This window comes from Hemiscyllium ocellatum, chromosome 33, assembly GCF_020745735.1.
Source record: "Hemiscyllium ocellatum isolate sHemOce1 chromosome 33, sHemOce1.pat.X.cur, whole genome shotgun sequence".
Lineage (NCBI taxonomy): Eukaryota > Metazoa > Chordata > Chondrichthyes > Orectolobiformes > Hemiscylliidae > Hemiscyllium > Hemiscyllium ocellatum.
Window position 1 is genome coordinate 22,666,226 of NC_083433.1, and position 27,863 is coordinate 22,694,088.

General features: G+C 39.0%; 1 protein-coding gene across 1 annotated transcript in view; it reads left to right on the forward strand.

Annotated features, from left to right (window-relative positions):
• Positions 1-27,863, forward strand: part of LOC132831480 (histone acetyltransferase p300-like) — a 123,475-nt gene that overhangs the window by 37,331 nt on the left and 58,281 nt on the right. Inside the window, exons 2-10 of the mRNA XM_060849644.1 lie at positions 2,700-3,415; positions 17,642-17,818; positions 18,703-18,958; positions 20,383-20,496; positions 22,548-22,790; positions 23,094-23,202; positions 23,545-23,682; positions 26,959-27,080; positions 27,669-27,839. Of these exons, the coding sequence (XP_060705627.1) occupies positions 2,700-3,415; positions 17,642-17,818; positions 18,703-18,958; positions 20,383-20,496; positions 22,548-22,790; positions 23,094-23,202; positions 23,545-23,682; positions 26,959-27,080; positions 27,669-27,839 (2,046 nt within the window). The remainder of the gene's footprint in view (positions 1-2,699; positions 3,416-17,641; positions 17,819-18,702; positions 18,959-20,382; positions 20,497-22,547; positions 22,791-23,093; positions 23,203-23,544; positions 23,683-26,958; positions 27,081-27,668; positions 27,840-27,863) is intronic.

Consider the following 27,863-nt stretch of genomic DNA (forward strand, 5'->3'; position numbering starts at 1 on the left):
GCAGGAGACAAGAAAATTGTTGGTTGTGGATTGTAAGGAAGGCTATCAAAGGATACAGCAGGCAATAGATCAATTGGAAAAGTCGGTGGAGAAATGATAATTGGGAGTTTAATCTAGAGATGTGAGAGTGCATTTTGAGAAGTCTCATGCAAGAGGAAAGTATACAGTAAAAGGCAGGACTCTTAGCATTAATTATACAAAAGGATCTTAGGTACATATCCACAGCTCCCTGAAACATAAGTGAATAAGTATAGAGAAAACTTGAGGCATGCTTGCCTACATTGATTGGGGCACGGAGTCTAAAGATTGGTAAGTCATGTTGCAGTTGCATAAAAGTTTCGCTTGAATATACATAGAGTAACATTTCTGGTCACCACACTATAGGGAGGATATGCAAAAGAGATTTATCAGGATGTTGCCTTGATTGGTCTGTATTAGCTATGAAGAGAAATTGGACAAATTTAGGAAAAGCTCAGCAGGTCTGGCAGCATTTGTACAGACAAATTAGTTAATGTTTCGGGTCGAATGACCCTTCCTCAGAACTAGGGCCTATATGCTGAGCCTTTTCAGCAATTTCTATTTTGTTTCTGACTTAAAACATTCGCAGCTCCTTCAGATATTATTTGGGTAAATTAGGATTGTTTTTGATACAATGTCAGAAGCTGAGGGATGACCTGATAGACTTATCCATGCCTCTTGATTTTATATAATTCTGAGTCTTTTCCACATGGTAGAAATGTCACATATTAGAAAGTAGATTTATGGTGCGAGGGGAAAATTTAAAATGTGCAAGGCCAGATAGTTCTGTTTACAGAGGGTGGTAGATGCCTGGAATGGATTACATGTATCAGATGGTAGAATCTGATGCAATACCAGTGTTTAAGATGAATGTACACAGTCATGTGAACAGGTGGGGAATAGAGGAATGTGCACCATGTGCATGCAAATTGGATTCATTTAAAATGACATCATGGTCATTGAAGATATGGTGGCTGTAGGGCCTTCTCCTGAGTGGTAATGGTCTGTTTGAGATTGGGGAATGCAAACTTCAAAATTATCTGAAAAGGTACTTTTTTAAAATTTAAAAACATAGGGCTTTTGATTAATGTGGAAATTTTTCAAGGAGACTTTGTTTCTTTGTTTAACAGAGGTAACACATTTTGAGAGGAATATTGAAGAATGGAACAAAGTATGGATTCCAGAAAGATGATGGGTGTGGAGAAATGCAGAAACAGTAATGTTGGGTTTCATAAATGGAGGAGTAGATGCAAGTAAGATAATACAGCAATTAAGATTAGTGCCAGACACCAGTGAGACAGCAGATAGAATATTGTGAACGAAGCTTATGTCTTGGATTCACTTCAATGATGCTAGAGATTGGAAATCATATGAAGAGAGGATTTGGATCTCTTTCCACTGAAGGTGAGAATCCTAAGAAAAAAATTGATTGTATTTAAAAAAAAGGCTGTTCTGGTCAGGAAGTTGTGATGATGAAGACTCAAATTTGAAACACTCATGAAGAGGAGCAAGAATAGAGACCAAGTCTCTCTGAAGTTGCAAGGCTGTGCTACAGGGAATGGTAGAGCTTGAGAACTTTGCATGTTATAAGAGAAAATTTAATCGATATTTGAACTAGGTGAAGACACCTGGGTTCTAGGTGGCCATCAGAGTACAATTAGTTTTGAAATATTCCAGCAAACTGTTCGCATAACATGAAGAGCTGCATAGCACTTTGTTGTGCTATGAATTTTGGATTATATGATGAGAGCCCATGTACTGTAAGTTTCCAACTCTGAAGCTGAGCATAATGTACTGCTAGATACTTAGTATCTTACAATAAACTTCATTAATACTGTGAATTATGCATCATGAATTTGTAATTTGCTGCTGAAATGGGAACGCATCCTAAATAACAATTTTCAAAAATGTTAGATTACACTCTGCATTGAAATATCAATGTGTGAGGGAATGATTGGACCTAGGCTCAATCTGTTACTAAGAACATTTGAAAATTTCTAATCCAAGCATGCTTGCTAGTAAAAATAATCAGTCAAATCCTTGGAATGGGTGGGTGGAAATTGATAGTATTATGTTCAAACTTGGGTGCAGGAAGGCTGTTTTCATTTCTAGAAATTGTAAAGCGTGGAAAGATTAAGGGGGAAGGAATGTACAGAACTGAGATGGAGATTCAAACTACTACAAAATAATTTGGTGAACTTTTAGCCTATTGTAATGAATTTTTTAACCATTATTCTGTTTCATGACATGCTATAAAAATTTAGAACATTGAAGAAAAGCATGTTTGAGTTATTGTCACTTGTTAACAAAATATAGTTAATTCGCTCATTGGTGTTCAGCATTAAAGCACTAATGTATACTGTTACATATTTGAAGTATGCAGTTTAATTTTTCCTATGAATTGTCAGTGTGCAGTGAAGACCACAGGACCTGCAGTGCTTGGATAAATGCATAGTAGATAAAAGGTGGGGAAGGCAAAAAAAAAGTTTGGCAATTAGACTAGTTAATGGTTCTTTTTATTAACAGTGTAGGATCAGTCCACGATAACCCATCAACCATTTCTTCTCATCCCAGACAGCACATGGCCAGGATTTTCCATGTTAGTGGGAAATGATCATGCTTGTAAAAGCAGGCATCCTGAGTATGAAATGATTTGTAATTTGTTTTTTTTCTCGTTTCAGATTTTGGATCCCTATTTGATCTTGAGAATGACTTGCCAGATGAACTGATTCGTTCAGATCCATTAGGACTGACCAATGGTGGTGATCTGGCTCAGCTTACTGGTGTTGGAATGGTGCAGGATGCTGCCTCAAAGCATAAACAATTGTCAGAGCTTCTAAGGGGCAGTGGTTCCAGTATCAATATGGGACATGGAGCAGTCAGTTCTGGTGGTGCCTCATCACGCTCCATGGATAGTCCAGTGCAGTCAGTAGGCAGCCAAAGCCAACAAAACAGTCCCAGTATAGGAAGCCTAAGTAGTATGGTAAAGAGCCCCCTAACTCAAGGTGGTCTTACATCTCCTCCTAACTTGGGAATGGGAGCAAGTGGAGCAAACCAGAGACCTCCAACACCGCAATCTGTGAACCCACAAAAACATGATCAGCTTCATACGTCTGCAACTGGTCTGATGCCTGGTGTAAACAGCCCAACCAACCAAGCTGGGATGAGCATCAATACCAATATGAATCCAGCCCTGATGAGCAGTGGCAATGCACAGGGCATGATGCAGGGACAAGTAATTAATGGTTCTCTTGGTGCTGGAAGAGGCAGACCCAATGTACAGTACTCAAGCCCAGGAATGTCCAACACAAACAATCTACTTGCAGATACATTATCCCAAGGATCACCTCAGATGCCAGCAGGTCTCAAAGGACCCCAACCTGGAACAGTGAGCAAGGTAAAAACCAAGATTTTTCACATTAAATCTTACAAAGGTAACTACTGAAATATGAAGTTTGTCTCAATTGTATTGTACAGGGTTCAAGTTTTCAATAATAAATGGAACAGCTAAATTCTCCTTTGTATACTTGCATAGAATTACAATCATCTCTTGGGCTTCTCATTTGTCTTTTACAAGTTGAAAATTGGCTGAACTGAAGATTGGGCAATGATTTCACACAATGTTAAATTAAACCATAAAGACCAGAAGATCCTAGCTTCAGTTTGAGCCAAATTAAATGACCTTAGCTGGATAGTGCCTGCAGCAAAATACTGTGTATGCTGGAGATTTGAAGTAAAAGTAGTGCTTGAGAACCTCTGGTCTGGTAGCATCTTTGGAGAGAAACAAAGTTGATGTTTCAATTATGATAGGACTCTCCACCAAACTTTGGTTATGAAAAATCAACTTAGATTTGTTAGTTTGATTGCTATTTAATGACAATTGGTCTGACTGACAGGATTTGACTTGGTCATATTAACCGTAAGAGCAACTCGTCGCCATTCTGACTTGCACAACAAAGGTGGCTGCTTAGTTAAGACACTAGAGGGTGACGTTTGACAACAGTTGGTTTGTCAGGAGAGGAGAAAATTCAGAACTACTGATCTTAAAAGAAAATATCAGCAGTCATAAGAGCACAGTCAGCAATTAATTTTAGGTTTACATGTTCAGGTAAAGCTAAATGATTCAATTGCATTCTGTCTATTTTCTATCTTTTCCCAAGTATTTTCATATCTTGTTGATGTGTCTGAACATGTTAAAGGCACTTTGATTGAAAATTGAGCAAACTGCTGCTGTTATGACTGATAAGCAATCCCAGACGTTCTACCTCTACATAATAAAATAAAACTGACTAAAGTCAATCTCTTGTATACCCACAATAACCATACCCAAGCAATAAATAGACCTTTTAATTGTTAAAAATTGCAGCGGTGATAGTATCTCCACATACTAATGGCTTCAAATGACTGCATTGCAAATGGAATTGGAAATTATTCAATGTATTTTCTTTAATTTGTGATTCAGCTACTCACAAATCTAATCCAAATATTTAATCTTAAAATTGACCAATATTGCAAATAAAACAACGTAGAGCTTCTGTAGAGTGCTAGAGGAAGCTATTGCAGACCTAGCTGTCAAATACTGAAATAAAAACAGAAATTGTTGGAAAATCTCCAGATGTGGCATCTGTGGAGAGAAATCAGTTAATATTTCAGCTCCAGTGTCCCTTATTCAGAATGGTAAAGACCACTTCTCAGCGTTGAACATTGAAACTGCTGGCTTAGAGCTGACACAGTGAAGAACATGGTCAGTTACTCTTGCAATTTGAGTATTAAATGTTGGAAAGAGCTCTGACAATCTAGCAGTGTTCTTTTCATCAGCTGACAGTTACAGAAAACTCCCATTTAAGGCGTATTATTTACCCGGAATGAGTATTTCCAATGTCACAGCATCATTCTGATAAAGTTGGACTTTATAGGGAATTGAATCTAATCTAATGTTGTATAGTGTAGAAACAGGCCCTTCAGCCCAACCAGTCCACATCGATCCTCCGAAGAGTAACCCAATTCACCAATTTAGCATGGCCAAGTCACCTGGCCTGCACATCTTTGGATTGTGGGAGGAAGCCAGAGCACCTGGAGGAAACCCATGCAGACACAGGGAGAATATGTAAATTCCACACTGACAGTCACTCGAGGCTGGAATCGAGCAAGTGTCCTTGGTGCCGTGAGGCAGCAGTGCTAACCACTGAGCCACTGTGCCACCCAGAAGATGCGATATGAAAATTGAAAAGTTACACAGTGACTTCTGACCAGTGAAACTGTTCAAAAGTGGTTTTCATTTAGTATTGTTTTGTTTTAATCAAAGATTAATAGAAGTTTAAAAAAGATGAAATGTGAATAAATAAAATAGATAAAATTAGATTCTTGATCTGCATAAATTGACTCATCCTAAAAATCAGGGACATTTTAAAAAAAAATAGTATTTGGAAGCTGAAGTTATTAGTAGTACTACTTAGCAATGCGATATGCATTATGGACATATAGGAAAATGAGTACAATATATTTTGCTTGATACAGTCAAAGCTTAAAAAAAAAAGAAGCTGGTAGAGATGTTATTTCAATCTTTTAAATCTTGTTCTTACTATTTAAATGAATGCCTTGTGTTGTGATACTACAACCTATCAATACCTTGCCCATCCTTCATGTCTAAGTCTAGATTTAAAATGCAGCTAGATCATTGGACTAGTATTGTTTCCATAGTTCTTAGTGCTCAGATTACTGTGAAATAGCAGTCTTTGGGAGATATTGTTTGTTTTTGTGAATAGTGCAGATTTTTCACAATCGTATTTGTCAATAGGGTTTGAAAATATAGTATGAAAATTGCAGAACTCGCTCTTCACCTCCTGGTGCATCCATTTGTTTGGATAGCATGACAGGATGTTCTGTGGACATGTTGATGAGTAACATAAAAGCTGATTTAGTTTGACAGGAAATTTATCCTTGTTGGAAAATATGGTGCTGGAAAAACACAGCAGGCCAGGCAGCATCCGAGGAGCAGGAGAATCGACGTTTCAGGCATAAGCCCTTCAGGAAATTTCCTGAAGAAGGGCTTATGCCCGAAACGTCGATTCTCCTGCTCCTCGGATGCTGCCTGGCCTGCTGTGTTTTTCCAGCACCACATTTTTCAACTCTGGTCTCCAGCATCTGCGGTCCTCACTTTCTCCTAGGAAATTTATCTTCAACAATACAGGTCATAAGTTTGGTTGATGCTGTCCAGTTGTCACTTTAGTGTCTTGTCTGTAAGAATGTTTTGGATTTTGAATATATTCATCTTCATCAAGGAAGCATTTATTTAAATTTGCTAAATTGAGTGTGGGTTCTTGTTAAAATGTTTTGAATTTACATGATTCGATTCAGATATCTGTCTTCTAAATGTCAGACTAAGTATTACAGTTTGAAATATTAATAACACCTTCCAGTCTCTTCTACTTATTTTATCTTTTAGCTGAACTCTGCCAAATGTTAAATTCATTGTGGCTGAAAACTAATTGGATGCTGATCATCTTCAAATAAAAGGGAAAGTTTGGGTTTTGTGTATTTCTTTGACCTCTTTGTTTGCTTTTGAAGGGCACAAAGGGAATGAGGACTGCTTGTGTGCATTCTACTTCAGTGAATTTGTAGCAACCATGGTGTAAAATGAAGAAACATAGCTTTATTCTGTTGTTGGTTCCTAAGGGGCAGAATCTCTTTAAACAATGAAAGTATGCCCTGGGCAGAGCAACTCTCTTGCAGTTGAGTGGCTGTGCATGAATCTGGGGCTGGGATTAGCATGGCTGTTGGCTGCTTAGCTTAGTGAGAGAGGTTCTCCTCCTTTGTTCTTACGTGGAGGTGCAGGTACCATCTGTTGTCCATGTAGTCCAAAGAAATGTTGTCTTTTTATTTTCTCTCTCTCCCTTCCCATTTCCTAATAATGTTCACTTTTTTGGTTATTTAAAAATAAAAATGTATGTTAAAATGAATAGGAATAGTTTGGAAATATTTTTGATAAGCTTTTAACAGCACTTAATTTGTTAGTGCACTAGGAATTCCTACAAATAGTATCAAAAATTGCATTCTATTTTTGCAATGCTCTGCACTATTATTCTCAATTGGCAAGTTTCTTCACGATATCTTCAGAATTATGTTGAAATCCTAATACCAGCACATGCTCACGCAACGTGGTATGCGAGTTACAGCATGCACAAATTATAATTTGTAACAGCAGCAAGTACCAGTGGTAAATGGGTTAATAAAAGGCTGCTTTTAAGCATTTATAGTTTTCATTAATAATCTCGGATTTAGGTATTTGATAGAAGTATGACAAATGACTAAATAATGCTGTGTCAGCTTGTAGCTTCAGTTATTATCTCCCTCAAGTAATATTATGCAAACCTTTAAACTGATCATCTGGAGGCAGTGTATAATTGTGACTGTTGTCACCGTTTTAAAAATTTTCAATAAGTTAAACTTCTTGAACATAGAACAGTACAGCACGTGGTCAGACCGTTCAACCTGCTGTATCTGTGCTGACCATGAGGCTATTCTAAACTGATCCTAATTGCCTGCACATAGTGCATATCCCTCTATTCCCTGTCTGTGTCTAAATGCCTCTTAAATATTGCTAGCATATTTGCTTCTACCCCCACCCTGGTAGTTCATTTCAGGCAACGACCACCCTCTTTATAGAAACAAAATTTGCCTTTCTATTTACTTTAAACTCTCTCCCCCCCCCCCCCCCCCCCCCCCCCCCCCCCCCAAAAAAAAACAAATGTGTCTTCTAGTATTTGACATTTCCACCTTGGTCCAACCTATTCATGCCTGTCATAATTTTCTATGCCCCTCAACCTCCAATGCTCTAGTGAGAGCAATTCAAGGTTGTCCACCCTCTGCTCATAGCAACAGTGAAGCAGTTAAAATTGGGAATTAAAGAAGCCAGAATTGGAGGAGTGTAGAGATCTGAGGGTTCTGAGCTGAAGGAGATTTACAAAGGTAGGGAGGCACAAGAACTTGGATTTAAAGTTATGGATAAGACATTGGTCAGTCAGGAGGCAACTTGTGACCTCAGAGGAACGGGACTTGGTGTGACGTGACAGAATTTTGAGAGACCTTGTCAAGGTTGAATTTAGGAGGCTAATTATCAACCAACTACACTAATTTTCCTTACAGTCCTCTGTCATATTGCCCAAATGGATACTCTTTTCTTTAAAGATATTTTTCTTTCCCAGTTACCATGTCCAAATGTCAATTTTTCAAGTGTTAAGATTGCCTGTTGCTTGTAGAATGCAGTAGTTTAAGATGTCATCTCCTCACCCCTTCGAAGAGCAGTTAGAGATGAGCATGAAATGCTGATCTTGTCAGAAATGGACTGCATCCTGTACATGGATTTTTAAAAATAAGCAAGTATTTTTTGACCCACCATCAAGCCCAGTATCCAAATGCATGCAGTTTCCGTAAGGATTTTTAAAAATCGTAAGGGTTTCTAACCTGGGAGAAACAGACTCTGACCTCCAGCATCTGCAGTGCTCAAAGAGTGTGGTGCTAGAAAAACATAGCCGGTCAGGCAGCATCCGAGGAGCAGAAAAATCGATGTTTCAGGCGTAAATCTTGCTCCCAGGATTGCTAACCTCCCTATTTTTGATAAGTGTAGACCTAAGTTCTGAAAGTGTGTAAGTTTTCACTAATCATTCTGAGCTTTGTGTTAGGGAAAATAACACGAGTACTTAGAGGATACGATGATATGATGGTAATGGCATTGGACAAGAAGTTAAAGGGGATCTATGGTACTCCAGGAGCAATAGTTCAAATCCCACCACAGCTACATATGGAATTAAATTCAATTAATAAAAGCTGGATTTGAAAGCTAGTGTCAGTGATGGTAACCATAAAACCATTGTTGCAGTTGGCCTTTAGACGTCATTAATAGCCATCCTTACTTGGTCTAGCTCTGTATGTCAATAGCAAAGTGCCATAGATTTAAGGTAAGAAGAGAGTTGAGGGGAATTGTTTTTCACTCAGGATGGTGGGAGTCTGAAATTTACTGCTTGAAAGAGTGGTTGAGTTAGAAACTCACTAATTAAGTAGCATTTGGGTATTCACTTCGTTGACATATCTCTAGGGAGTGAGATTAGTGTAGTCAGATCTTTAGGTTAACCAGTGGATATGATGGGCCATTTCTGTGGTGTAGGTGTCTTGAGTTGTAAACAGCAGCAATATGTGCTGCACTCTGACGTGGCCTAGCAAATCACTCACATCAAGTTCAGTTTGGGGTGGTCAGCCAATAGTTGTTTTGGAGAGATCCCAAAATCCTGAAGTAAAGTTTACAAACTGAATTATGTCACATTCTGTGATTGTGCTAAATGATGTTTTATTACTCAAAAAGTTCACTTTATCGAATTTGATGTAGGTTGCATAATATTAGTATGTTTAAACTTGAATGACCAATTTCACTCACTCTGAATACCTCATTGTGCTCAATGCTGAATATTTCAATGTGCAGGTGTTAAAATGCAGGTATTTACAATATTATCGTTGAAAATATTTACAATACTCTTTTGAACTGTCCATAATGTTGCATGTCTGTTTCCCCTTCAAATCATGATACTGTATCGAAGTATTTGAATTTGTTTCCATAAAATAGCCATTTGGCAATTTGATACGGGCATTGCTGCTACTACTAAATATCATTTTAAAACATTGAATAGCAATTCCAGCAACGACGTGATTCCCCATGGGAGACTGATCAGCAAGGTTAGATCTCATGGAATACAGGGAGAATTAGCCATTTGGATACAGAACTGGCTCAAAGGTAGAAGACAGAGGGTGGTGGTGGAGGATTGTTTTTCAGACTGGAGGCCTATGGCCGGTGAAGTGCCACAAGGATTGGTGCTGGGTCCTCTACATTTCATCACTTACATAAATGATTTGGATGCGAGCATAAGAGGTACAGTTAGTAAGTTTGCAGATGACACCAAAATTGGAGGTGTAGTGGACAGCGAAGAGGGTTACCTCAGGATCTGGACCAGATGGACCAATGGGATGACAAGTGGCAGATGGAATTTAATTCCGATAAATGCGTCGTGCTGCATTTTGGAAAGCAAATCTTAGCAGGACTTATACACTTAATGGTAAGGTCCTAGGGAGTGTTGCTGAACAAAGAGACCTTGGAGTGCAGGTTCATAGCTCCTTGAAAGTGGAGTCGCAGGTAGGTAGGATAGTGAAGAAGGCATTTGGTATGCTTTCCTTTATTGGTCAGAGTACTGAGTACAGGAGTTGGGAGGTCATTTTGCAGTTGTACAAGACTTTGGTTAGGCCACTGTTGGAATATTGTGTGCAATTCTGGTCTCCTTCCTATCGGAAAGATGTTGTGAAACTTGAAAGGGTTCAGAAAAGATTTACAAGGATGTTGCCAGGGTTGGCAGATTTGATCTACAGGGAGAGGCTGAACAGGCTGGGGCTGTTGTTCCCTGGAGTATCGGAGGCTGAGGGGTGACCTTATAGAGGTTTTCAAAATTATGAGGGGCATGGTACAAGGGGCCATGACCTAAAAGGCAACATTTTCACAGAGGGTGGTACGTGTATGGAATGAGCTGCCAGAGGATGTGGTGGAGGCTGGTACAATTGCAACATTTAAAAATCATTTGGATGGGTATACGAAGAGGAAGGGTTTGGAGGGATATGGGCCGGGTGCTGGCAGGTGGGAATAGATTGGGTTGGGATATCTGGTCGCATGGACAGGTTGGACCGAAGGGTCTGTTTCCATGCTGTATATCTCTGACTCTATAACTCGATCAGACTACTTACATGCTTCAGCAATGTTAATTGAACAAGTGATGGTTAACTCTGTTTACAGTTAATTTAGAATATGTGCAGGAGGAGGGATGGCAATTAATACAACTTCTAACCCAGCTTGTTATTCAGTATGCTATTTTAGAAAGAGCTCCTCTCCTATATATAGGATCTGGCGTGTCTGCAGCCTGTCACTGTTGAATAGCATGCTAAATGTAATTACCTGCCTAAGACTCACTGTCCCTTCGCTTTTTAAGGTCCAGGTCTTTGACCAAACCTCTGATCACTCCCAATTTTGCTCCTTTTGCTGTGCATCTGTTCTATTCATGTCTTTTGAGGTGTCTGTTTTTTTTTCTCTCTATATTAACTGAGCTGTAGAAATGCAAGGAACTGCTGCATCAGTTGTCTTCGGAACATACACCTGGTTATGGATCTGGAGCATAGTTAGTGCCTGTAGACTTGCCTCTCCATCAAAACAAAGTACTTTTAAGGCTTCAGAAAAGAACTGTCCCTGATAACAGGTCCGATCTTTGTATGGTGTATAAATGTGAATGGTTTGCTCAAAATTTAATTCGTTTAATAATAAATCTGTCTCTCTGCTACTCATCTTTACCCTCCTTCATTATATTGATGTAAATAGCGAGAGGGCAGTCCCCAAATAGGAAAAATCTGAAGTGTTGGAGATCAACGTCTGAGTACAACTGTATATATTACTGTAGCTGTTACAAATATCCAAATGCTGTACTCTCCACCATTGTAACCAGACTGCTATATGTTCTGACTCAGAAGGTTGCGAATTCAAGTTGCATTCCAATATTTCGATTCGTAATAAAATCTAAATTATTCTACTGAAGGAGTGCTGTATCTGAAATAAAAACAAAATGCTGTGGAAGCATTTGTGGAGGAAGATGATGATTCATGTTTCGGATCAAGAAGCTTTTCTCAGTGCTGTATTTGACTTTTCTGCATTGCAGAACTCTAAGGATGCTGGCTTATGTTCTATTCTCTATCATCTTCAGCAAAACATTATTAACTAGTTGTTTCATTATTTGCAGTTGCTACTTGTTGACCTTTGTGTGAAGTATCATGTTGTCTAAATATATAGATTTTAAAAATCTTTAATATAATTAACTTGAACTCTTGCTGTATTATTTTAGTTACACACAGTGATCGTTACATTGGGGCACCAAACACAGATTACATAGTAGAGATTGCCTTACTCATCAAGTCTGCTCAGTCCACAAGTGACTCTGTTCTTATTGTTTGTGATTTGGATTCCTTTATCTTAAACCTCTCTGTCGTCTGTCTCCTACGCTGTCACAGTAATGCTCAACAGAAACTTGAGGGACGATGTATCATTGTTCAAGCAGCCATTTAATAGCTATCTACTCAACGTTAAGTTCAACAGTTTCGGATCATTGCCATCAAAATTCTCTGTAGATCAATTTTTCTTTCTATCTTGTCCTGTTATCCTTATGTTTTCTTCATATTTCCATGTGCCTGCTTACATCTTTAACACTTTCCAGGTTTGACAAGAGGTCATAGACAATGTAAAATTGCCTCTTTCTTTTCACAAATTCTACCTCATAATCTGCTATTTAATTGAGCATTTCTTTTTACATTTCAGGTTTAGATTTTCTGCAGCATTTTGCCTTGATCCCAATACATGCAGCCATTTTTAAATAGGATTTTATGCTGTTGTCTTGCCAGTGTACCCCAATTGTGCCATAAGCTTGTAATCTGCAAATTGAATACCTTTCTAGTTTTATTAGTTTGCTTTGTGCTCACTATTTAGTAACCAAGAGAAACGTGGAAACGTTTGAATAGCAGTTTTAAGTGGCTGTTAAGATCTATGCGTATTCTTTTACAGATGTTGATTTTTAAGTTTCTCTTGTCAGTTCAGTGCTTCAGGTTTTCAGATTTTGCTTATTCCTGTCTTTCCTTTTTTTTTTGCATCATGCAACAGTTGGCTGGATAGCCAAAGACTAGCTCTGGCATCCACCCCTAAATCAGAGAGTTGCTAGGTAGCACATGATATTCCAGTGGACTTCCTCTCCCTCCCTTTTACTGCTTCCACACAATACATCAAGATCGAAAATTCAGCTATACTGTGTACTTTCTTTATTAATGAATTATTAAAATGGGCTTCTTGCTAAATTAGTATTTTAAAAACTGTTCTGCCTACTTTCAGCAGAAGTGCATTAAAAATGTCCATATGTTGTGAAGAATTTGGTTTTCTGGTTTCTTAAAAAAAAACAGACTAGAAGCTGGAAATTGTTTGGTACAAAAATGCCTTAAGATGGGTAAAACATCAATGTATGCACATTCGTGCGTTGTCCTTTTCAACTTGTCAGAAGTGACTGTTTTAAAATATACAACATTAAGTTGAAATAGTAGTGAATATTCATTTGCTGTCGATGTTATGTAAATTTTATCCCAGAAGGCCCTTGTAGGTTTTAGTGAGTTTTGAGAAGACTTGTAGCTCAGGTTGAGTTCTGCATGTAGGCTTACTCGCTGAGCTGGAAGGTTCATTTCCAGACGTTTCATCACCCTACTAGGTAACATCTTCAGTGGGCCTCCAGGTGAAGTACTGCTGATTTCTGATTTCTGCTTTCTGTTTAAAAGTTTGGGTTTCTTTAGGTTGGTGATTCCATTTCCTGTGGTGATGTCATTTCCTGTTCTTTTTCTTGGGGTAGTAGATGGTTTCTAACTTGATGTGTTTGTTGATAGAGTTCCGGTTGGAATGTCATGCTTTCTAGGATGGATGCATTGTCTCGGTCGAAGTGGTGTCCTTCCTTATCTGTACGTAAGGATACTAGTGAGAGAGGGTCATGTCGTTTTGTGGCTAGTTGATGTTCATGTATCCTGGTGGCTAGTTTTCTGTCTGTTTGCCCAACGTAGTGTTTGTTACGGTTCTTGCACGGTATTTTGTAAATGACATTAGCTTTGTTTGTTGTCTTTAGAGGGTCTTTTCAAGTTCATTAGCTGCTGTTTTAGTGTGTTTGTGGGTTACAATGATGCCAAGGTGTCTGAGTAGTCTGGCATTTCCGAGATGTCTTTGATGTAGGGGAGAGTGGCTGGGGTTTCTGGACATGTTTTGTCTGCTTGTTTGGGTTTATTGCTGAGAAATCAGTGCACTGAGTTCATTGTGTACCCATTTGTTGCTGAGAAATCGGCGGACTGTGTTCATTGGGTACTCATTCTTTTTGAATACACGATATAAGTGATTTTCCTCTGCTCTGCATAGTTTCTGTGTACTGCAGTGTGTGTTAACTGATTGAAATAATGTTCTGATGCAGCTTCATTTGTGGGTGTTGGGAAGATTGATTCTGTAGTTCAATATTTGGTCCATATGTGTTGTTTTCCTGTAGATGCTGGTTTGAAGTTCCCCATTGGCTGTTTGCTGTACTGTGACATCTAAGAATGACAGTTTGTTGTTGTATTCCTCCTCAAGTGAATTTAATGCCAGTAAGGGTATTATTGATGGTCTTGAAGGTTTCCTCTAATTTGTTTCGTTGTGACGACAAAGGTGTCATCCACGTAGCAGACCCAAAGTTTGGGTTGGATGATTGGTAGAGCTTTTTGTTCAAGTCTCTGCATTACTGCCTCTGCTAAGAGCCCTGATATTGGAGATCTCATGGGTATTCCATTCATTTGTCTGTAGGTTTTGTTGTTGAAAGTGAAGTGTGTAGTATGGCTTGGTCCACTAGCTTGACGATACTGTCCTTGCTGATGGTTAGTGTTGGGTGTATGTATCTTTGGGTCTTCTAATAGTGTAGTCAATGTTTCCTTGGCCAGGTTAATGTTAATTGATGTAAACAAGGCTGTTAGATCAAAGGAGACCATTATTTCATCCTCTTCTATCTTAATGTCTTTGGTCTTCAAGAATTCTTGAGTGGAGTTGATGGAGTGGTGTGAGTCTTTTACTAAGTGTTTTTTAGTCTTTGGTGTAGCTCCTTGGCCAGTCCGTAAGTATTCCAGGTAGCAAGACTATGGGTCTGAGGGGAGCTCTGGTTTGTGAATTTTGGGTAATCCATGGAAGCAAGGTGTGTTGGATCTGTCTGGTTTCATTTTTTGGAAGTTATTTATTTAAGATTTCTGAAGATTTTGAGTAGGGCTGTGATTCGGTTCTCTAGTTGTGGGGTTGTGTCTATCACCACTTGCTGGTAAGTGTTGGTATCTGTAAGTAGTGCGTTTGCTTTCTCAATGTAGTCTTTTCGATTTAGAATGACTGTCGAGCATCTTTTGTCTGCAGGTAGGATAACAATTTTTTTTTAGTCTTTCCGGTGCTTTCCTTGTTTCCTTTTTTCTGCTTAATGTTGGTGCGATTACCTGTCTGATAGTTTGCTGGGTTTCTTCTGTGAGTTGGTTGTCTTTTAGTGTTGTTTCTAATGCTGTTAGGAAATCTTTCTTGTGCCTGGCAGTTGTAAGTTAATCCTCCTACTAAGACGGCTTTTCCATTGTCTGTTGAGGGTCGGTCAGTAAGTGTTTTTTTTATCCATGCTTCTGTGTTGTCAGTGTTGTTACTTTGTGTAAAAGTTTGTCTCATTTTTTTCTGCATGTCTAGTTTTTTCATTTTCTGTGTTTGTCGCTGTCTTATGTCAATGGCTTGTTGTATTGTGTCTGTTCATTCATGATCTCTTGCATGAGTGAGTAAAGATTTTTGTTGTAAAATTTCCCGATTGTATTTACGGAGTCTGTTGTGGGCATCATTAATCATTTCTCAAAGCATTCTGCGGCCGTTATGCTCTGCTATTCTTTTGGCTAGTGGGGTGTTAAGGGGACCCTAGAGGCATGGCATTCCAACCGGAACACACTCAACAGACACGTCAAGTTAGACTCCATCTACCACCACCTGAGAAAAAGAACAGGGTATGGCATTACCAACCCAAAGAAACGCAAAAATGTAAATAGGAAGCAGAAATCATCAGCGGTGCTTCGTCTGGAGGCCCACTGAAGATGTTACTTAGTAGGGTGACGAAACAACTGAAAATGAACCTTCAGCTCAGCAAGCAAACCTATATCCAGGCCCTTATAGGTGGCCAGCATTATTAGTTTTACATTGGGAGCTATTCTCTAATTTGAGCAAATTTTACAACCATTATACCTTCAGAGTAAAACGTAAACTGGAAAAAATTCATAATTTCCTCAAAGTTGAGTACCATTGCTAGGTCACTGATTTTGATTTAATATCGTATATGCACTGGAGTCAGTTAGCTCAATTGCCTGGTTTATGATGCAGAGTAATGCCAGCAGCATGGTTTCAATTCCCGCACAAACTGAGGTTACTGTTGAATGGCTCTTCATCTCAACCTCTCCCTTTTTGCTTGAAGTGTGGTGACCCTCCAGTTAAACCACCACCAGATGTGACTCTTTAACGAGAGAGCTGTCCTGTGGTCTGGTAGGACAATGGTAACTTTACTTTTTATTTATCTGCACTGAAATTTGAGTTGCATTTTGAGTATGGGGAGTTAGTGACTACATGTAAATGTTTAACTAATGACTAAAATGAGTTTTAAGCTTGCACATGTTTCATTTGAGCTATGTACATTATAAATAAGATCCTAAGGCAATTACATAATATTGAAGTGGTCCACAGTAATGCTTGGGATTCACTGAAAATTTGTTTATATTTGTGCATTTGGAGGTAGAAAAGTGGGTAAATGTGGTAACTAGTGATTCATTTCTTTCCTCCCTCCTTCGCCACTGAGTCTACACTTGCTTCTAAGATGAAATGTTTCTGGTAAAGGTAAATGATGGCTGTTAGCCATTTTCTGTCAGGCTTGCTATTTTATTTTGCTCATTATTGTAAAAAGTCATCATAATCTTACCAGATCATAGGGCTACTATGTCATTAAAGAGAGGACTGGTGGTGGTTTAACTGGATCATCGTGCCCCGCATGAGAGGAGAGGCTAAGAGGAACCCTTCATGGTAACCTTATTACCATAAGAGTGTTCTATGAAATTTTGGACAGCATGGGTATAATATTTATCAAACATGGAATTGCATTGCACAAATGTCAAAGATATTTCAAACAAGTTGGCCATTTGTAAAAATCATGTTAGATTTTAGTTTATTGCTATTAAAACACTGAAGCAAATTGGAGTGAGATTTTTCTTGAGAACATTTTATGTAACATGTTGGATGTAATTCCTCAAGTTCAAATGAAAATGTGCTTTGCTTTCTACAATTAATTAGGTTTTAAAATTGATTCATAGCAAAAATCGAAAATGCACCTACGAGTTTACTCATTCAAAATTAACTTGAATTTTATTCAAGCAGGAGGCTGAAAGAACACAACAAGCCAGACAGCATCAGGAGGTGAAGAAGTAGATGTTTTGGGTGTAACCCTTCTTCAATCCTAGTTTTACCTCCAGTGTTTTTGTCTCTAACTGAATTTTATTCAGGCCATGAGCTGTATTATAGAATGTGTTATGTTGCTTTGTAACGTAGTATTTGCTTTCTGCCACTGGATGCCCTTTTGAGCCATAGATCATCTTCTGACCAGAAAAGGCTTGCAATGCTTCTTTAAGTACACTCATTTCCCAAGCCAAACTTAAACCAAAAGTTTCTTCATTCCTTGGTCATCCTGACTTTAAAGTTTCCAACATTGCATCAATTCTTTCTTTTACATCCATGTTGAACTTTCTACTTTCTTTTTGGTTTTCCAAATGTTCTTGAAATGTTTACTTTAAGAATTCATCATTTATAAGCATTTTGATTTCATGTAGTCTGTCCTCTAAATTAAACATAATCTTTTCAGGTAATGTAGTTGACCTTGGACTAAATGAAGCAAGATGAATGTCTCGCACTCCATACTAAGTGTCAGAAGTTCATTTTACTTTCTTAAATCAATAGATGGGAATGATAGGCACCCCTAATCCTTACGGCCAGCCATACGGACAGAACCCTGGTCAGACACTGGGTACCAGTGGACTTGGGCAGCAGATGCAAAGCAAAGGTGGCCTAGGGAACAGTCTGCCTCAGTTTACAATGGACAAGAAACCTGCTGGTGCTGCTGGGATGCAAAATTTGGTGAGTGCTAAGAAGTTCACCTATCTCAAATTCTGCCCTTCCTCAGTTTCTAACTTGTTGACTTTATAGTGCCAACCAAGAACGACTTTATTTTTAAGCATGGGCAATAAGACCAAAATATGAAAGCAGTGAATGCGAAAGTATAATCTCGAGAGGAATGTGTTTGTTTATTTTTAAAGTTGGTGCCTTGTTAAGGGACAAATTTGTGACTATTTGTCCTACTTGTGAGTATTAGTATGTGTTTAATGACTGTCAAAAGATTTCGACATCTGTTCCTTGCATCATTCATCTTATACCACCATACATTGCTGAGTGAGTTACAGCATTGTTCTGGTTATAATGCCAACAAAGATAATTCCACCTGTGTACATGTAGTGACTATTATTAGGAATCCAGAAAGAGGATGGATATTTAGAAGGAAAGGAATCTTGTAAGAGCTGGTGACGAATAGTTAGTACTAAAATGCAAAGAAATCCATAATCAGGGCTTCGACAAAAGCACCAGTTGAAAACATATCTTCTAAAAATAAATATAGTCCCTAATAATTTAGTATGCAGAGTTTTGCTCATTTTCTTTTCGATGTACATTTTGGCACAGTGGTAGCATTTCATCTCTGGTTATTCCAGAGGCTGTAAAACTGAATAGCTGATACTTCAAAGTAGTATTCAATGTGTTGTGTTTTGGTATCTGGAGAGAGAAGAGAAGTTAAACTGAAATATTTCTGTTTGTGGGATCTCACTCGTGAGTAGTTTGGCTGGCAAACTACAGTGCAGCGTTGGCTACGTTTTATTTTTGAATGTGAATTTTTGCTTGTAAAGTGCTTTGAGACATTTTGATGTTAGGAAGGGTGCTCTGTTAAATGCATGCTTTCTTGTTTTCTAAAGCCGCAGCAGTCGTCCTCCGTGCAGCAAGGAGGAATAGGGCAGCCTCCAGGACAGGGAATGGGTTCTGCACCCACAGCAGATCCAGAGAAACGAAAACTCATCCAACAACAATTGGTTCTGCTCTTACATGCACATAAATGCCAACGTCGAGAGCAAGCCAATGGTGAGGTGCGACCCTGCAACTTGCCACACTGCCGAACCATGAAGAATGTTCTGAATCATATGACCCACTGTCAAGCTGGCAAATCCTGTCAGGGTGAGTATAAAGTGAATTAGTATCATGAAGATTGGGCACGTCACTTCTTATTTGTTTCTAAATCATTTGAAACATATTTCCATCCCACCCCACCACCTCCCCCACTCCACTTCTTTGCCATTATTTAATTCCCCAGTTTCTTAAACTCAGCAAATGAGGCTATTGTTTGACTTGGGAATTTACATTAGCTAAATAATTACATTTCTTTGGTGGGTAAGTTATTGGAGTGGATTCTGAGAGATAGGATTTACATGCAGCTTGGAGAGCAAGAACTCATTAGTGACAGTCAGTATGACTTTGTGCATGGGAAGTTCTCTCAAATTTGATTGTGTTTTGAGACTGTGACTAAAAAGAGTGTTAGATCTCTGACAAGGCTCCACATGGTAGACTGGTTAGATCACAATGGATTCAGTGAGAGCCAGCCAATTGGATGCGAAGTTGACTTGATAGTAGGAGACAGAAGATGGTGGTAGAGGGTTGTTTTTCAGACTGGAGGCCTGTGACTAGCGATGTTCTGCAAGGATTGATGCTGGGTCCACTGTTTGTCATTTACATAAACTATTTGGATGAGAATTTAGGAGGTATGCTTAGTAAGTTTGCAGATGACACTAAAATTGATGGTATTGTGGACATTGAAGGTTATAAAGGGATCTTGATCAATTGGACCAGAAGGCTGAGGAGTAGCAGGTGGAGTTTAGTTTGGATAAAGGTGATGTATTGCATTTTGGTAAGACAAACAAGGACATGACTTTTATAGCTAATGGTAGGGCCCTGGATTGTGGTGTTGTACCTGGACCTCCGGGTCTCTCTGTTCACAGTTCTTTGAAATTTGCGTCACATGTCAAAAAGCTGGTTAAGAAGGCATTTAGTATGCTTGCCGTCTTTGCTCAGACCATAGAGTTTTGACATTGGGACGTCATGTTGTGGATGTAAAGGGCATTGGTGAGGCCACTTTTGAGAGAGTACTGTGTACAGTTCTGGTTGCCCTGTTATAAGATCAATGTTAAACTGGAGAGGTTTCAGAAAAGATTTACGAAGATGTTGTCAGGACTCAAGAATTTAAGTTATAAAGAGAGGTTGCATAGGCTGGAACTTGATTCACGAGAGCTTAGGAGGTTGAGAGGTAACCTTGTAGAGGTTGAGAAAATCATGAAGGGCGTAGATAAGGTGAATAGCTAAGTTCTTTTCCTTGGGATAAGGGAGTTCAAAACTAGAAGATGTATTTTTAAGGTGAGAGGAGAAGGTTTTAAAATGGATGTGAGGGGCACCTTTTTTCAATTTAATTCTATGATCATTTGGGCTGGTATGAAGGTTATAATTAAACTCTTGAGTTTCGTTTTCACCTCAGTTTGACTTGGTTGTATTTTCTGATGGACATATTTATTTACCCACATTTTGTTTCTGTGTTCTTGATCCCCCCACAGTTGCACACTGCGCTTCATCACGTCAGATCATCTCCCACTGGAAGAACTGCACAAGGCATGACTGTCCTGTCTGTCTCCCTCTGAAAAATGCTGGGGACAAGCGTAACCAGCAACGTAAGTCTGTCTACTTTTCAAGTCTGCTAAAAGAATGATCTAAAATTTATAATGAAATTGTGTTTCAAAATATTAGTAACCTTGAATTTGCTAATTTCTTCACAAAAATTTTCAGTTTTAGTAAATAATGAGGGTAATTCAGAGTAAACTAATGATTTTCACCACTTTTGAGGAATGCCTTGTTAAATTTGCTTCTGGGAACCTTGGTTATAAGCTGTAGGGCAAGTTGATGGAAAAGGGATTTTTCATGCCATTGTACAAAATATTCAGTGTAATCTTGTTTCCTAAGGACAGGCTTGTATTACAATGTTTTGCTCACCAGTATTCTGCTAAAATGGACCTTGTTACTTCAAGGCCAAAGTCTCATTTGTTTAGGAGTCAGTCTAAGATTGACTATTTTCTAATTGAAAAATAATTGTCTCTGGCTCCAGTTAAGGAGATCCAGTCTGTATGTTGGCTTTCTTTCCTGTTTTATATTCTATTTGCAACTGTTTTGGGAGTCTGTGTTTATGATGTGTGTGTACACAGGTGATTTGTTGTTGAGTGTGTTGTGATAGTTTTGCATGTATTCCTACTCATTATGTTCCCACTGTGATCGAAAATACTCCATTATATGATCAGAGTTCTGATTCATGATCAGTTTAAATGCAGTGTTCTAGATTTTGAGGTGTTACAAGTATTAGCAAGGTCAAATTGTGTCTGTATCAGCATTATGGTAGGAATTAAATTTTAGCTTGTTTTTGTTTTGAAGTCCAGAAAGCTGACAAGGAGGATGTGGTCATGCAGTTTTCAAACAATTGTGAGATGGTCTAGAGTGTGCAAGGGTTATTGGAGGCATATCATGGCATGAAGTAAGGGCAGATGGATGTCAAAGTAACAGGTAGGAATTTGAAGCTATGTGAGTAGTGGAGGTTGACTGTTGTGTCAGCAATCTGGAATGATGGTAATGTGTTGGAGAGATGGTTTGCTGAATGAATGAGGTAATCCAGGGAAGTGAACCTGATGGATGGAGCTGTAGAAGTTTAAATGCAACTTAGGTGATGTTGCAATTTCATGGCTATAGAAACAAAATGAAGGCTATTTATAGTATTTATAATGCTTCCATTTTAGAAATTTATTAATCACTTGCCTTAAAGAAGTTTAATGGTTGGTTACTGGATCATAGTCAGAAATGTAATTTTTTTTAAAAATGTATGGAAAATACAGGTAAAAAGCATGGCCAGTTGCAGGGAAAAGTGGGAACAGCAAAGCTTCAGTGTTTTTGAGTAAGTGTAGTGAGAGATTGTAGGATATAGTAAATTGAAGGATGGTAACGTGCATCATGGAGGTGAAGATACTATAGGGAATAAAGACTTCAGTTCTCTCAATTTAACAAAAGGAAATTTCAGCAATACTACCTGCGACTTAAAGCATTTGACTTACAAATAGTAGATGCTTCCTACAAGTCCTCAAGAAAGATGTTAGAAATACTGCCTAATTATCTTAGAACTGTACTCTGGTTAGCAAAATTTGAGTACTAGCCAGTCACGGTAAAGGGTGAGGCAAACAACATTTTTTAAAATTCATTTGTGGGGTGAGGTCATTACTGGCTAGGCCAGCATTTATTGCCCAGAGTACAGTTTGAAAGGCTAGACTCGCATGTAGGCCAGACCAGGTAAAGATGACATTCCCCTTCTCTACAGGCATTAGTGAACCAGATGGGTTTTTCCAACAATCAGCAATGGATTAATGATTGACATTAGATGATGAATCTAATTAATGATCAATTCGACTCTTAAGTTTATATTGAGCCCAAATTCCACCGTCTGCTATGGCAGGATTCAAGCCCTGGTCCCGAGCACATAGCCTGGATTAGTAGTCTGGTGATAATATCACTAGGCCATCACCTACAGCGGGCCAAGGTAATAGCTTCACACAGGAGACCCCATGCTTGTATTAGGGTTATTGTCATTCACAAGTCCCAATTAATTCATTTATTAATAGAAACTTGGCTGTCTCAAGATGTTCTTCAATCCGGAATTTACTGTGTTTTTCTTCTTATTTTTATACAGCATTACTAACTGGAGCAGCTGTAGGATTAGGAAACTCGTTAGGGTCAGTAGGAGTTGGACAGCAGAACACGCCAAGTTTAAACACTACCAGTCAGATTGATCCAAGCTCTATAGAGAGAGCCTATGCAGCACTTGGACTCACGTATCAGGGTAACCAGATGCAGCCTCAACCTCAGGTGCAGAACCAGCAATCGTCTCAGGCTTCACAGGGGCACCAGTCTCTGCGGCCTATGAATGCTATGGGTAGGTACAAACTGCATGCAAAATGGATGCAGCTTAGATTTGTGATAATCATCCATTCCCAAATAGTGGTTGCATGGAACACGTTGGAGGGCATGTTGCAAAACAGCAGTACTTATCACTTTTTTTTAAAAAAAGCTAAATTTTTCAAAATTACTTATTTCACTATATCTTTATATTGTACTTTTTTGTATCCAAAACAGTGTCTGAAAAATGGCAACAGTGCATATTACTGTCTGCCTGTGAACTAATCACATTTTCATCAGTGGAGAATATTTTAGAATTCTAATCTTTTTGGCTTTACAGGTTCTGGCCAAATGGGTGTGAATGGAAGTAATGTTGGTGTGCAAGCCCCTAGCCAGCAGTCCAGCTTACTGCATGATGCTATGCTGTTGCCATCTATGACCTCGCCCAAGTAAGTCTGGATTTGTTCTTGCTCTTTGTTTTAGTTTTCCTTTTTCATCTGCAGTACTTCATGTAATATAAAAATGCATGCATAAATTTGGGTGTCAATACTCTATTGACCAAAAGGAGAATTGCCCTTCTTCACTATGATCAGGCTAAAGAATTCGATTGCATGACAGTGAAATGAAGACTCAAAAATGAATGTCAATATCTGTACCACCTCATTTAATACAGAATGATATCAAATCTGTGAGGGGAGTACATTAAAGGCGAAGAGTTGATTCTTTGCAGTCTTACCGATTTAAAAATTCTTACAAATTCTATCACTCACACCATCTTTTAATTCCTTCAGCCCAATGCTAAGTGATGGCACAAATGTTAGTAATCTAAACGCGGTGCCAACAGCAACGCCCCCCACCAGTACAGGCATTCGGAAATCATGGCATGAAGATGTCACTCAGGACCTACGCAATCACCTTGTTCACAAACTGTAAGTTATCAGCATCTGTGTATTTGATAGAGGACCTGATTTAGCCACTATGACAGTGATTAATTCACGACAATTGGGATGATTGTTATTTTGTAGCCTTAATGTACATGGTTTTTTTTATATTATTGCAAATTATATCTCCTTCAAAGTTTGTGAGAAGATTTGTAGCTCGGGTGCTCGTTGTTGTGGTTCTGTTCGCCGAGCTGGGAGTTTTTGTTGCAAACGTTTTGTCCCCTTTCTAGGTGACATTTTCAGTGCTTGGGAGCCTCCTGTGAAGCGCATCTGTGCTGATTTATACTGGTTTGAATCTGCCGCTTCCGGTTGTCAGTGGCTGTCCGCTGCAGTGGCCGGTATATAGGGTCTAGGTCGATGTGTCTGTTGATAGAATTTGTGGATGAGTGCCATGCCTCTAGGAATTCCCTGGCTGTTCTCTGTTTGGCCTGCCCTATAATAGTGGCGTTGTCCCAATCGAATTCGTGTTGTTTGTCATCTGAGTGTATGGCTACTAGGGATAGCTGGTCGTGTCGTTTTGTGGCTAGTTGGTGTTCATGGATGCGGGTTGTTAGCTGTCTTCCTGTTTGTCCTATGTAGTGTTTTGTGCAGTCCTTGCATGGGATTTTGTACACTACGTTGGTTTTGCTCATGCTGGTCTCGGGTCCTTCGTCCTGGTGAGTTGTTGTCTGAGGGTGGCTGTTGGTTTGTGTGCTGTTATGAGTCCTAGTGGTCGCAGCAGCACTGAAGATGTCACCAGAAAGGGGACGAAACGTTTGCAACAAAAACTCCCAGCTCGGCGAACAGAACCACAACAATTATATCTCCTTTCCACCAGTGTTTTCCTCCTGGTGGTGATTTGAAATTGTGTGCAGAAAAACTCAGAAAAGGTTGATTCTTGTGTCACGCTTCATCAATTTTAACAGGAAGCAAGAACTAAACTGATGTAGTCACTGGACTTGAAATGTTAACTCTGCTTTCTTCCTGTAGATGCTCCCAGGCCTGCTGAGTTTCACCAGCAGTCTTTTCTTTTTGAGTATAAGCAACCACTTTGATGTGGACAGGGTAATCACAGCTAACTCAGAAATCTGTGTTCACCCAGTGTCCACACAAATGCAACTCCAGCAAAAGTCGTATGAAAATAATCAATCATAAATCCACCTGATTCTTCCATTTGGAATACTCGGGCCTGTTGTATCTTCCAGCATCAGGCAGATACCAAAGGCAGATTTTGCCTCAAGACCTGATTACATAACTCCACTGCATGATACTTTAACCAGTTAAGACAATGACTTTCATGCAAGTGATATGATTCAACTCAGGAAACTGAAAGCAATTCACAAGATGTTATTGTTGGTCCTGAATTTCACAACTTGTTTTGAGGTTTTTTAATTTTACCTATTTTTCTAATCAAGCTGTTAATACACATCTCTGAAGCAGTTAGGACTTCAACCGGCTGTCTCAGTCCAGAGGTAGGGACGTTACCACGATGCCACAAGAAGCTCCTCTTCCCCCCCCCCCCCCCCCCCCCCCCAACCTTGACTGAGTTTCACCCACTTGAGTACGTGACTCATCTGCAAAGGTTTCACGTTTGGTTGTTAAATGTGCAGATAACTGGATGAATTGTTCATCATCGCAACTTGTTGCAAGCTAATATCAATAACCTGTACTATCTAACTTTATATATTGGAAAGGTACACAGTTAATCTCCTACAAACATTTCTTCATGTTATGCTTTTCTCAGATTGAGCTGCAGCACGTTTATCCCTTCATTTGCCAAATTTTTTGGATACATCTGACCTCACACTTAAGTAATTTTTTCTCTCCCTTAACCTTCTAACCTTTCCCTTACCAAGATAAAGAACAAAGAAAACTTACAGCCCAGGTACAGGCCCTTCAGCCGTCCGTGCCTGAGCTGATCCAAATCCACTGTCTAAACCTGTCAACCAATTCCGAAGCATCTGTATCCATCTGCTCCCCACCTACTCATGCATCTATTCATATATATCTTAAATGAATCTGCCATGTCTGCCTCTATTACATCTGCTGGCAACACATTCCAAGCACTACCCCAAAGACTTCCAAATTAGATCTGTTCAGTCAGATAGTCATAGAGTTATACAGCATGTAAACAGACCCTTCAGTCCAACTCATCCATGCTGACCAGATCCTAAACTGAATTAGTCCCGTTTGCTAGCTTTTGGCCCGTATCCCCCTCCATCCTTTTTATTCATGTACCCAACCAGATATTTTTAAAATCTTATTATTGTACTAGTCTCCTCCATTTTGTTCCTTATGTGCACGTCTGTGTGAAGAGGTTAATGGTCTGCACTTTCAGTAAGAAAGCAGTGCAAAATGGTGGAGTTACCAGCTACCTGAAGTGGGGGTGCCAGCACCCAGTGTGAAGTAGCAGCAGTGGCCCAGTGTGGTACATGACGACAGCCAATGGTCAGACTACATGGAGGCCCCCTGTGCTGATCTGTTGCAAACAGTCCTTGAAGAGAGACTGTGATGTTTATCTTTTTAACTTATTTTTCTGACCTATGGTCATACTATAAATAGCTGTAGCATAACTTTTTTTGTCATTTCTCATTCTGTAACAAAGGATTGTATTGAGATACTCTGTACCTAATATGGTGATATGTGTTGGTGACTTTATTACACTATAACTAAGCTGTAAATGAAGAAGCTGCACTTAGTGTGTCTTAGTACCTAAGATGGTACTGTAATGTAAGAATGTAAGAAATAAGAAATCTGGCCCATCAAGCCTACTCTGTCATTCAGTAAGATCATGGCGATCTTTTTATGCACTCAGCTCCAGTTATCCGCTCGCTCGCCATTATCCTTAATTCCTTTACTGTTCATAAATCTACCTTTCCCTTTAAAAACATTCAAAAAGTTAATCTCAACTGCTTTGCTGTGCAGGGAATTCCACAGATTCACAACCCTTACTAACCAAAATCTACCAATCTCACATTTAAAATAAACAATTAATAAGCTATCAATCCTCATTTATAGAGAGAAAGTTCCAAACATCTTTGTGTTGTGGTGAGGTGTAATTGTGCTGAATATGATACTGTGCTATACTAGTTAATCTAACGTTCAATGTTACATGTTTTAAGGGTTTCTGAATGGTCTGGATAGTTTCTTCAGATTTTTAACTTGTGTGAAAATCTAAGGAGCCTACTATTTTTATTTGTAAGCTGTATTAATTGACTAAAGATCATTTTAACATTTCAACTTGTGCAATTAAACATTTTATGACCATTGGTTCTCTGAATGCAGAGTTCAAGCCATATTCCCAACACCTGACCCGGCAGCATTGAAAGACAGGCGAATGGAAAACCTGGTAGCTTATGCACGAAAGGTGGAAGGAGACATGTATGAGTCTGCCAACAGCAGGGCAAGTAATAATTTGATATTTTGGTTGTAGTGCAGTTTTACCTTGGGATAAATGACAAAGCTATTGCTAATCTGCTTTTCACTGAACCAAATATTATTCTCTTTAATATATTATGATAGACTTTAAAAGAAGACTTGAGTCAATAGTATAATAAATATAGTTAAGTAACACACTAGCTGCCAAGTAAATAGATAGAAGGTTACTGCCAGTATTGCAGTAATCTCTCAAAAGTTACAAAACCAAGAAAGCTAATCATTTTTTTTATGTGGAAGGATCCAAATTAAGTGTTGTAACAAATTAGCAGATTTTTTGTTTATATTTATCAGACAATATCAGAATGATCTCAGGCAGTTATGCTGCCTACAGATAAAAATGCAAAGCAGTTTAGGTCAGGTGGAGTTTATTCTGATGTCCATTGGTAGCAAGCAAAGAATCTGTAAATTTTCATCTTGTTTTCCATTGAAATATTTACCGATAGCAACCTGGGTTAATTTTTCTTGCTCTGTATCACTGGATGTTCTTTTGTTTTCTTCACAATCCTCTCGTCTTGCATTTTTTAAAAAAAGAATTTCAACTTTTGAAAAATAGGCAGAATATTACCATCTGCTGGCTGAGAAGATCTATAAGATTCAGAAAGAACTAGAAGAAAAGCGGCGCACCAGACTACAGAAACAGGGTGTGATGCCAAACCAAAGTGGCATGTTACCTACAGGAGCAGCCCAACCCCCAAGCATGGCTCAGTTGCAAGCTGGACTCCCTCCAAGTACGGAACCTTTTTTGTTGTGTG